Below are 11,757 nucleotides of genomic sequence, written 5' to 3' on the forward strand. Positions count from 1 at the left end.
TAAATGGGATTTTTCTGAACTTTGCAGCTCTTGCTGGGTTTTGGCCAGAGACAAACTACCCCAATTAGCTCATTTACATAAAAAAAGGTTACAGACCCCAACTCTAACTGATTCTGACATGAAAAACTTGAAAAACAATATGGTGCTGTTTAAAAGATACCTCGAATATTTATTACTGTCAAACTTTTCTTCGTGTGGGTGTAGGTGGGGTGTGTGTATAAGTGCGCGTGTGTGTGTTTCAGCAGTTCTAAAGATGTACATCCAGAGACACAGAGAGCAGCCCACGTGGGAACCTAAAATTCCCGAGGTGGTTGTTTAAGTCCGTGAACGCAGCGCAGCTCGCTCAGCGTGTCGCTCCAGCTGCAGGAGAGCCAAGCAAACAGCGTCACGCGCGTTTCGGCACTGTGACTCTGAGAAAAGAATGAGGGACATAACGCACAGCATCCTGGGATTATTAGTTCAAAGTATCAGGATGTGTTTTTGAAGCATCCTCGCGCGCCCAGGTGAGACAGCACGGCATGATGGACTTTTGAAGAGAGACGCACTTTTGTGGGAACTTCTTGATGAGACGCAATATTGGATTTTTCAAACTGAAACCAAACAACTAAAAGAAAGAAAACATCACAAAGTTGAAGTGAGAAAATTACTGAAGGGATGTTTGCCACGGCTGTCCTCGCCACTGCGCTCTGCGTTTTTGCGCACTTGGAGACTTTTACGCGCGGCTGCCAGCTGCCATCCGAGTGGCGGCCGCTGAGCGAGGGCTGCCGGGCGGAGCTGGCGGAGATCATCGTGTACGCTCGGGTCTTGGCGATCCACCGGGAGCCCCTGGGGATCGGAACCAGCAGCCTGTTCAACTCGCTGCCCTTTGGGTTCGCGTATGGATACGAGGGCGCGGAGGACGGACTGCTGTACTCGGCGGAGGTGGAGCTGCTGTGCGACCAAGCATGGGGCAGCATGCTAGAGGTGCCCTCTGGATCCAGGCTGAACCTGACCGGGCTGGGCTACCTGTCCTGCCAGTCCCACACGGTCATGGAAAATGACTCCTACTTCTTTTTCCTCAGGTGAGAAGCACACTGGAGGTCCTTGAATGGACCCTTGACCTTCTTTAGTGAAAAATTAAAATGAAGATTTTGCCAACAAAAAAGTACTTCCACAAATAAAAGTTGTTTTTAAAGAAGTAATTTGGGATTTAATTAAAAAGATTCCTCCTTCCTCCATCCTTCCATCGCTTTCTTCACTCTCCTTCCCAGGATGGATGAGAACTACAGCATCCTTCCTCATGGCGTCAACTTCCAAGATGCTATTTTCCCTGACACAGCAGAGAACCGGCGCACTTTTTCCAGCCTCTTCCAGTTTGCAAACTGCTCAGAAGGGGGGCAGCTGTTGCACTCCTTCAGTCCCGAGTGGGACATCCAGGAGGACAGCAGGGTGAGGCGCTAACCTTTGAAATCTCTGACAGAAAAAATGTCGAAAAGGAGTTCAAACTGACGGAGAAAATGCAGGCAGGATTCACTCAAACTACTAATATTTGATAAACATTTTCATGAGGAATTTTTGACTTTTTTGTTTAGGTTCAAAGGACAAATGTCAGAGATCAGTTCACAGCTTTAAAAGGAAGTGGTTTTCATGTGCACATCAGAACAGTTTCACTAATAGGCACTTAACTCCGCTGACCTGACACGACCGACCATTTTTATCACCAGTTCTTTCCCTGAGGTCGGCTTGTCTCCCAACCCACAAGCTGGAACTAAAAAGAAAACTTGATCCTTACTCATCACTTTAGTCTAAATGGAGAAGTTCTATCAGTGTTTTTTTTAACCTTTTTTGAGCCAAGGCACGTTTATTCTTGACAAAAATCTCACGACACACCAGCATCCAAACATTAAAAAAGCAGAAACTCTATAGTCTGTATTAAACTACAGTCCCTCCATGATCTCACAGGCATTTTTGGGATAATTGTGGCAGTAAAAAAAGAAGTTGTAGCTGTTTTTTCTAAAAGATGTAATAAAAGTTAAGTTAGTTTTCATTGATAATTTTAAACTAAATTATTTGACATTTTACCCTGATAGTTGTTTTTTCCCTCTTTTATGTATTTTATGTAACCTCACAAACATATTCTTTCTAAATAGTGATTTATTTATTTAACATTTATTTCAATGTTGGTGCAAAGGCAACTGTAATTTTTTTGAACAATTATATGATCAAAATGTTTATATATTTTACACAAAGAGATTAACATTGTATTTATGTTTTCTGTAGCTCCACAAAAAGTGAACATGTTGAAGTTTTATTAGTTTTTCTTTTGTCTTAATCAAAGATGAAGTCTTTGAAAACTTTAACAAAAATGTTTTATTTCTTTTTAGATGATTAAATTGTTGGAATTTAGTTTAATTGTGTCTGTTGGCCACTTCACCTTCATCCTGTTTCTTAAATGTTGTTATTACTTCTTCTTAAGTTTAACATCTAAAATAATCCAGACGTTCATAGAAAAGTGTTTCAGTTAGAAAGATGACTTGGACCAAACTCTGGGATGTTTGGCTGTTAAGAAACACAAACCTGGAAGGAGAACTAAACTGTTGACCTCTGACCTCTGATTTCATCAAGAAGATTGAAAAACTGGTTGTGTGTTTGTTGTGGCTTAAGACGTTTAACAGGGAAGACTCATTGTACGTTGAGATGCTGTCACTTTAACCCAATGCATCATGGGAGATGTAGTGATGGCAGACAGACTCTCTTCTCTGAGCTTCAGTGTTTTGTTCACTTGTTCCACGGTCTGACACCAGATTCTGTGGAAAGCTACACCGCTAAAGACGAGCTTTAGCTGGTATTTCTGTTGGAACTGAGAGACTTTAGGAGCAGAATCAGAACAAGGAAGTGAAGACTTTTAACCATTTCTGATTGGTCAGACTGATGACGGATGATTAAGCCTCCAAGAATGATTGGTGGAGACAGTTAAAGGGGCGGGACTTTTCAGAAAACAGAGCTGAAGCTGCAGCTAAATCGCGGTACCGTCATTCTCTCCGATTCGTCATTATCAAAATGTCTTTAATAGAATCAGAAAAAAGTATTTTATGATTTTTCATATTCCAAACTACTCAGTGTTTTATCAGGGCCTGTTTGGATGAACACAGAGCTGAAATCCTGGAGATGGGAAATGTTTTAGATCAGTGAATGGATAATTTCCCACGGTTCACTAGTCACACCGGTTGAAAAACACTGCTATACATCATTTTTTTACCAATGATTTCAGTAAAATATTAGTTAAAAAAACATTTTTCCATGAAACAATAGATGCATTTTTCACTATTAGGGTCGACTTCAAAATATCTGTATTTATTTACGACATCTGATCACGCGTTTGCACGATAAGACGGTTCAAAGCAATATTTAGGATAAGATTTATGCTCAATGCCATTTCGTACATTTTGCGCATTTTCCACATTCGGCATTTCGGTTTTCGTAGATCCATGCGTGATATACGTCATTCCGAAGTGTTTGATGCCTTTTGTCATCTGTCGATGTGCGCAGACGTCTGTTTGGCCGACGGGTCTCTATGTGAATTCGGTTTGGAGCTGTTGACAATGTTTGTTTGTTTACGATAATTGAAAGTTGTCATGTCCAGATGACAGCTTTTATCCTGCTTCTGCGATGGAATCAACCTGGATGCAGTAATTATGTTAATCCTACACAATTGTGAGTGATTTTTGTGAGATGCGGATGCAAATTTGTGTCTTTCCTCAACCGTTCCTCGTATGTCTAACAGACGGCGCACACAGGACAATGAAATGACCTGATTGACACACAAATCAGTAATGAATCGCATATGAACAGCGCAATAATCACACAAGGTTGGTGATCTACGTTGATTTACGTGTTCTGTGCGTGGTTTATTCGTACTTCCTCTGCCGTTTTAACGTGGTTCATTCGTGATACATGTGTGAAAATTTCACGTATAAACTTTCTTTCACATATATTCACGTGCGACCAACTTTCATCCGTGTAACATGTGCATAAATGTACGTAGTGGCTGCATTTTCCCATTTATTTATTTGTTTGGAGGATAAGACCCCTTCAGATGGGCCCCCTCGTTTCAGAGGAGACAGCAAAAACAAACAAGTACCGACAGGCACAGCTGAAAGCAAATTTTACGTATATTAAAACCATGATAAAGAACTTAAAGTACACAAGACGACGCACACACACACACACACAGTTGTGAGAAAGTTTTCTTCCTGACTGAAGAGTTGATTGATAGATAAAGTAATTGGGGACACGCCCTTTAGATTTATTAATCCGAGTTCTGATGATTTCCCAAAAGCATCGTACATTTATCTGCCCTGAACAGATAAAATGGTTTGGGATGGAAAATCCTGAATTCATTTATTTATTTCATTTATTTCATTGAGTTTCTTTCAAGTCAAAATCTTTTGAATCAGACTTGATTCTAAAACAAGATCAGCAGCGCGTTCCAGCAGCTCTAGTTTTCTATATCTATGTTGGATCTATTTGATTTGTTTTATAGGTTTTATGTTGAATGCTCTTTCTGAACGTTCTCTGCATTTACCGGGCTTGGGACAGGCACAAGCAGGACGCTGGTTTTTGGTCTTTAGTATTCATATTATTTTGTTGTTATTTTTTATTATGTATCTGTTTTTTTGGTACTTATTTTTTTAGATTTTTGGTGGCTATCATGTTTGGAGGGGGCAGTCATGGCATTTGAGGGGGGGGGGCATTTCTCCCCCATGCTACCCAGCATTCATCAGTAGAACCTGGAGGTTTGTGTCTTTTTGTGTCTGATGTTGCAGTAAAACGCTTTCCAGAGGTGGTTTTGGTTTGGTTTTCAGGGCAAACGACGCAGATAAATAAATCAGCAGAGTGACGCGGGTTGCAGTGTTTGTTGGGCTGTCCGTCCCTCTGTGTGGGGTCAGGGGTCACACACAGAGCGGCCAAAGGCAGTCCTTCTACGAGCATTTACACGCACAGCGCTTATGCTGCAGGCAAAACACAACAGAACAGATGTTTTCTTTTTCTTTTTTTTTAGAGAATAGAACATGTTTGGGAACATTTCCTGATTAACTTCACTATCTGATGTTCTTTTTTTTCCTGGATGCATCGCTTCCTCTGTGCTCAGGACTTTTGAGATTCTTCTGATGGAGAATAAACACAAAAACTCTCAAAAAGCCGGCGCTGGGGGTTGCTTTGCCCCTGGGTGCAGTTTCATGGGAACCAGATGCCCCACCGGAAAGACTGACAGGAGAGCTCCTCCACTGCAGTCTGCTGCCAAAAGCCTCAATTAGCCTCAGAAACAAAGCTCTGCCTCACCAGCAGACAGACAGACGAGTCTCTGCTGAGCCTGAAACTCCTGAGAGTCTTTTTTTTTTCTGGAAGACGCTCAGTAATTTTATTTTGTTATATCATAATACATTATGTTTTACTAACTTGTTGCTTAAATGGATATAGCATAAAGGTTTCTGACCACTGTCCAAACTTAAAAAGCGCAGCAGAAAGAGTCCGGCTGTAAATCCTCAACTGTCCCTGGTAAAGAAAAAATAAATAAATAGAAAAGTAAAGATAAATTAAGGCAGCAAGCGGCGTTGTATGGCCCACAGGCGCTACCCGCCCCCATCGTCACCGCCTCACTGGCTGAGCAGCTGCTCCTCGCCGTCTAGCTTTGCTATACTGGTCAGGGCTCCACGGGACAAATGGAGGAAAAATAAAAATATTGGTTGACCTTATCGCCATAGCAACCATTGCATTTTTTGGTCACCTAAGGGTGGCGAACAAATCCATGTAAATTTAAGAAGCATTGGCAAAAGTAAAATTTTGAATTTCCTTGGTAACGGAGGATTTGTCCCGGATGAGCCAGCAGGAGGAAACCCAGATGCGGGAGAGAACAACCAGCACATTTGTAACAGCGTCCAAGGGGTTTGATCACAAAGGCAAATTTAAAAAAAGTACTAGAGGTCAGGGAACAGAAGGAGCCGACGCTGAAGCAGAGCTCCTTAAATACACTGAGACTAATTACTTACCGTAAGTGCAGGCAGCTGGGAGTGGCTCCACAGGAGAATGGGCGGAGTCACGGCCAGCCAGCACAGACGCAAAAGAAAAGACAGAACAAAACAAGCAGAACACGAAAGGTTTTTTTGTTAGCCACGCCCACAATCCTAATATATTCTTATTGTATGTCATCATTTTTTCCAGCTTGAACCGTGAATTATTTTCACAATCTTCTGGTAAAAAATGTGCGAGCAAAGGGGGAACGCCACGTTTACGAGCTTGTCACGCTTAGGCCATCAATTTTTAAATCCGCTCTTTTTTCCTAAATCCTTTCCAAATGATCCTCGAGGAGTTAGAAGGTGACAACGAACATCTATACCTGGTAACAAAAGGGGTTCTTTTAAAAAAAAAAGTCAAGATGGCGGGTTCTTCCTGAGGTCAAAGGTCAACAGAAATTTGTAAAGAAGTCGCCTTTCCCGTATTGTGGAAAAAATGTAGAAAATTCCCAAATTTCCAGATGTGCCACAAAAACTTCGATGTCAAAAAGTGATTTTCACAGAGTTGCAGGAGTTTTTGAGTGAGTGGTGGGGCCAAATTTGTGAAGGCAGGGGACACCTTGCACAGGTCTCTAGAGGGCCACGTATCACACACACCCATGCAGGCTCACTAACCAAGTAACCGAGTAACCAATGAACCTATGAAGGGTGTTTTTGGACGGTGGGAGGAAGCTGGAGATCCTGGAGAAATCCCACGCATGCACAGGGAGAACATGCAAACTCCACATAGAAAGGTCCCCCAGCTGGGACTTGAACCAGGGGCCTTCTTGCCGTGAGGCAATGGCGCTAACCACTGCTCCACTGTGCACCCTAGATTGGCACTTTATTTACAAACCTCAGTTTAGCCACACACAAAAAACCTGTATTTGTCTTCGTGTTATGAAGGAAGAAATGTATTAAAGAGTCTCTGAACTCAAAGCATCCAAAACGTATCATTTATATGGAGAGAAATTAGACTCAGTCGGATTTGTGCGTGCTTAATTCTTGATTTGTGCGTAAATTAGGATTTGTGCATAAATTTGGATTTGTGCGTGATTTGTTACTCACATAATACGTTTTGTGTAGAAGTTAAAAAAATATAAAATGAAAAAAATACAAAATGCAATTTACGTATGCACAAATTAAGATTGCAACAGTTTGAAACTATTTACACACACACATCTTTAAAAAACACGCACAAATCCCTTGTTACGCACACACGAAGCCAAAGTTACGCACGGATCTACCGTGAGACTGTTTTCACGTCTCACAAATTCGTCCGTAAGTGCTGCGTTTAAATACCAGTGGAATGCTCAGTCATTAGAATTTTCCTATCAGCCTTCCCAGACAATGACTCAATCAATACATGAAGACAGTAGATGTAAGTGTTGAACATAGAGGCTACTTACTTCGGGGCGCTGACCACCGAGATGGGCCGCCATTCTTCCCGTGACTCTCTCAGTCTGACTGCCTTTGATTTTTCCGGAAAAAAAAACCAGTGCCCCCTACTGGTCGTTCCTGTTACGCATTTTGTATCAATTCGGTGTCTCGGAGAATAATATACTTTTAACATATATATTAGCGTTTAAAAGTGAATGTCATATTCTCAGATAATAATTTTTATTTTCCTTTAAAGTTTTTTTAAGGCCTGCTACACCCACTGAAGGAAATACGTCGATCTGGATTTCACGGGCAATCTTAATTTGTGCATATGTAAATTGCATTTTGTATTTTTTTCATTTTATATTTTTTTAACTTATACACAAAACATATTATGTGAGTAACAAATAATGCACAAATCCAAATTTATGCACAAACCCTAATTTACGCACAAATCAAGAATTACGCACGCACAAATCCTAATTTCTCTCCATACATTTAGCTCTCTAAGCTTATCTTTTCATATTGAATTCATATGTTTAGCTGCACGGTGGGGTAGTGGTTAGCGCTGGTCCCGGGTTTGAATCCGAGCTGGTTTTGGTTGCATGTTCTCCTCGTGCATGTTTGGTTTTCTCCAGGAACTCCTCCCACAGTCCATCTACATATTTCATGGGTCCACTGGTGAATCCAATCGTCCCGTAGGTGTGAGAGTGTATGTCAGGGGTGCCCAAATCCAGGCCTGGAGGGCCGGCCTCCTGCTGGTTTTCCAGAATCCCTGCCTCATCTGCTGCTGATTAACTGGATCAGGTGTGTTTAGCCAATAAGGATTTTCAATGGGAGGTCGGTTGGAAAACATGTAGGACACCTGCCCTGAAGGGCCTGGATTTGGGGACCCCTGGTGTATGTGGTGGTGCGGCCTTGTGACAGACTGATGACCTCGCCAGAACAGTCGGTGGGATAGGCTCCAGTAACCCTGGAGCAAGTTTGGAAATAGAAGGGATTTCATGTCTTTGACTGAAGAATAGATATAATTTGTTTTGGAGGCGTGTAATAGTAGTGGTTGTTTTACTTTCTGTAGCTTGAATTAAAGGACTTTTTGAACAATTATGGCAGCAGCAGGGGGGCATCTCCAGCATTGTGCTTTGTGGTTGTGCGTCAGTGCTGGATGTGTGTTGTAATGTTCCTGAATTATCGCGAGACAGACAGATAGAGAGAGCGGGAAAGACAGAAGAGCAGGAGACGAGCAAGCTGGAAGATTGAATGAAAGGTGCGTCAAATAAAACAAGATAAAACTAAACTAAAGGACTGTTGATTTGGACAACAATGTGTCTCAGTGAGTTTTCCTTTGAGGAAAGAAGAGATTCTAGCAGGGAATAACAATTATGTCACAGCTTTAAAGTTTCATTTACACAAAAAAGTGTCTAAAATTCCCCACAGAAAATAATATTGATCATGACAACAAGAGCTTTTTGTGCACATTTCCAAGAGAATCACATGATCAAAGATCCAAGAAGTGAGGCTTTTACAAAATAAAGAAGGCCTCTTCCTCTCTTTGTTGCAGCTGCTGTGCTCCTCGGTCCAGGTGGCGCTGTTCGAGGAGGAGGAGCGCAGCCAGAAGCTGCAGGAGCGCCTGGCTGCGCTGGAGAAGCGGAACCGGCAGCTGAAGGAGCGCGTCCGGAAGCTGAAGCGTTCCCTGAGGAACGCCCGCAAAGCTGCGCGGAAAGCGGAGCAGGAGGCCCAGGAGCTGCAAGGGAAACTGAACGGCGTGGACAGAAGGGCGGGGCGCTACCTCAACGCCATCACGCGGGAGGAGCCCGCCAACGGCGCCTTCACTAGTGCAGCGATACAGCAGAGGGCGCAGCTTTGAACCAGCACACAATCCACGTCCACCCAGACTGATATGTGGAACTACAGTCAACACATTCATCAGATTTCTCAAATAAATCTTTTTAAATAAAAAAAACACATTTTTTTTCATAACCTCAACTTTCCGGAATGACAGCAAACAGATTTGATGAAAGTTTCGTAAATCAAATAGACACAAACCTGTGCAGTTGTGTTTTTGATGGACTCTGAAAGAGCTCTCAACTTTTTTAATAATAATACCATAATCCAGAATTTTGGACCTTGAATCTTATTTGCTGGGTGAAAAACACAAAAGCCTCTGAAGGCATCAGGTGTTTGCAGGGACTTCCTGCTTCACACAACCGTCAATGAGACGCTGTTTGCTTCAAGTTCTTTGTTTTCATGTTCCTCCTCGAGGTTTAAATCCAGACTTTAACAATTCTGACTCTGAACTTGCACAGCAAAGTAACCCAAATGACTTTAAAGTCATTTGGGTTACTTTGCTGTGCAAGTTCAGAGTCAGAATTGTGTCTAAAACACAGAGATCAATGGACTCGTCCTTTGTGTTTTAGACACATTAGCGCCCCTACTAGCTTGAGGTGCTTGCAAGTGAACCCTGGTGCGAGTCACTGAAGTGTGAACGCAGATGAACTCCTTTGGAGGATCGAGTAAAATGATGTTGTTGTTGTTCAGCTTCTGGCACATCCCATGAGGGGTCGCCACCGCGATTCAGTGAAAGCTGATTTGGCAGGGATTGTTTTTTTTTTTACACCAGATGCTCTTCCTGTATTTTATCCGGGCTGGGGACCGGCACAGGGAGGCCCCTTATGCCTACATAGTTAGGCAGAAGCGTCTTGACCCAGGAGCGACACTGGATGAAGCTCTTGAGGAATTTCATGTAAGTTTCTTTAAATATTGAAAACAATCCGAAACAAGCACCAGTGTCACGCCATCGTAGTGAAGAGTAGATGCTAGTCTGAAGTTAAAACAAAGAGAAAAAAAATAAAAGAAATCTATACAAATTTAAACTCTGTGAGGTTTTCTCTTTCTGAACGTAGTCTGCATTTTCCGGGCTTGGGACGGGCATAAGCAGGACACTGGTTTGAGCTCTGTTGAGGCTGCTTTTATCGTTTTTTTATTTTTATTTTCATGTCTGCTTTTCCATTTTTTTTCTTTAGAATATTTTTTTTCTTTTTTATATTTATTCGTTTTTTCTTTTTTCTTTTGTTTGGGTACTTCCTTCTTTAATACATTTAGATTTTTGCTGGCTATCATGTTTGGAGGGGGCAGTCATGGCATTTGAGGGGGGGCATTTCTCCCCGTGCCTGTATCTGGCCTTGCTTCCCAGCATCCATCAGTAGAACTTGGAGGTTTGTTTCTTTTTTTTTTGAGTTTGTGTCTGATATTGCAGTAAAACGCTTTCCAGAGGTTTTTTTAGGTGCTCTGAACCTTTTTTCTTCAATGATTTGTGATCTTTACTGGTGTCCATGGATTCCATGAAATCTTTCCACCTTTATCCGCCTTTGTCATGGTAGGGAGAACACGTCAGTGTAAGGGTGGGGGGTCATCTAAGATAGCACAAGGGATAAATAAGAGGAAACAGTCAGCCTTAAAAGCTCAAACTTTAATAAAAAATGTTTAGTTGCAGGACAACTTACAAATAATAAAATTATTACAAAGAATTAAAAAATAAATAAATAAAATAAAACAAAATAATAAAATTAAATTAAAAAAAAAATTCTAAACATTTAGAAGTTTTAGACCTCTTGGGCTTTTCTAAATAATTTAAATTAAAAGTCAAACAATAAGTCAATAATAATAATAAATAATAACATTAAATAAATAAGAAGTCAATACATAATAATAATCAATAATAATCAATAATAAGTCAACAATAAGTCCAAAAGTTAACTATAGATTTACCCTAAAAAAAGAAAAAAAAGAAAAACAATAGATTTACGGATTCATGTCAGTGATCAGTTTGTGTAACACAGATGTTATGGTGTCGGGTTTCAAGCGAACAGTCTGGCCTCTTATTAAAATCTGTTTCCACAAAATGTTCTGAACATAGCCAGACTGTATTTCTAGCTGGTACCACAGTGATCCATCTGGGTTAGCTCTTTTTATTGCTAAGATCCACTTTTTCCTTAAGTCTGAATCCATTGGAAACCTGCAAGAAAAGTTCAGTCTCTGAGTCAGAAATGTATAAATCTATATTACCATAATAGCCTAGTCCTAATATGCTGTGTACTGTATAGGTTTAACAAAATAAAATTTACATTTATGTCGACAGCAAATTGTACGCCCTGCAGCATCATGCATGTCAACATGTGTACGATTAATGAAGCCCCTGCAGCATTAAAAGAAAAAAATTATAGTCCTTGCCTGTGAAATGTTCTGCCTTTCTCCTCTAGCGATAGAACTCATTGGGTAAAACCAGGGATCAAGCATGGCCCTTTGCTCTACTGCCAAATATCTTGCCATGAAAAGGCCCAAATCT

At 41.2% G+C, this 11,757-nt stretch overlaps 1 protein-coding gene across 1 annotated transcript; it reads left to right on the forward strand.

Moving 5' to 3' along the window:
• The first annotated feature begins 305 nt into the window (after positions 1-305).
• On the forward strand, positions 306-10,346 carry ccdc3 (coiled-coil domain containing 3). The gene is made up of 3 exons (XM_004086958.4): positions 306-1,061; positions 1,251-1,428; positions 8,974-10,346. Exons 1-3 carry the CDS (start codon positions 655-657, stop codon positions 9,277-9,279), a joined length of 891 nt encoding a protein of 296 aa, XP_004087006.1. The 5' UTR covers positions 306-654; the 3' UTR covers positions 9,280-10,346.
• Positions 10,347-11,757: the final 1,411 nt, after the last annotated feature.

The sequence above is a fragment of the Oryzias latipes genome, chromosome 23 (genome assembly GCF_002234675.1).
Source record: "Oryzias latipes chromosome 23, ASM223467v1".
Classification (NCBI taxonomy): domain Eukaryota; kingdom Metazoa; phylum Chordata; class Actinopteri; order Beloniformes; family Adrianichthyidae; genus Oryzias; species Oryzias latipes.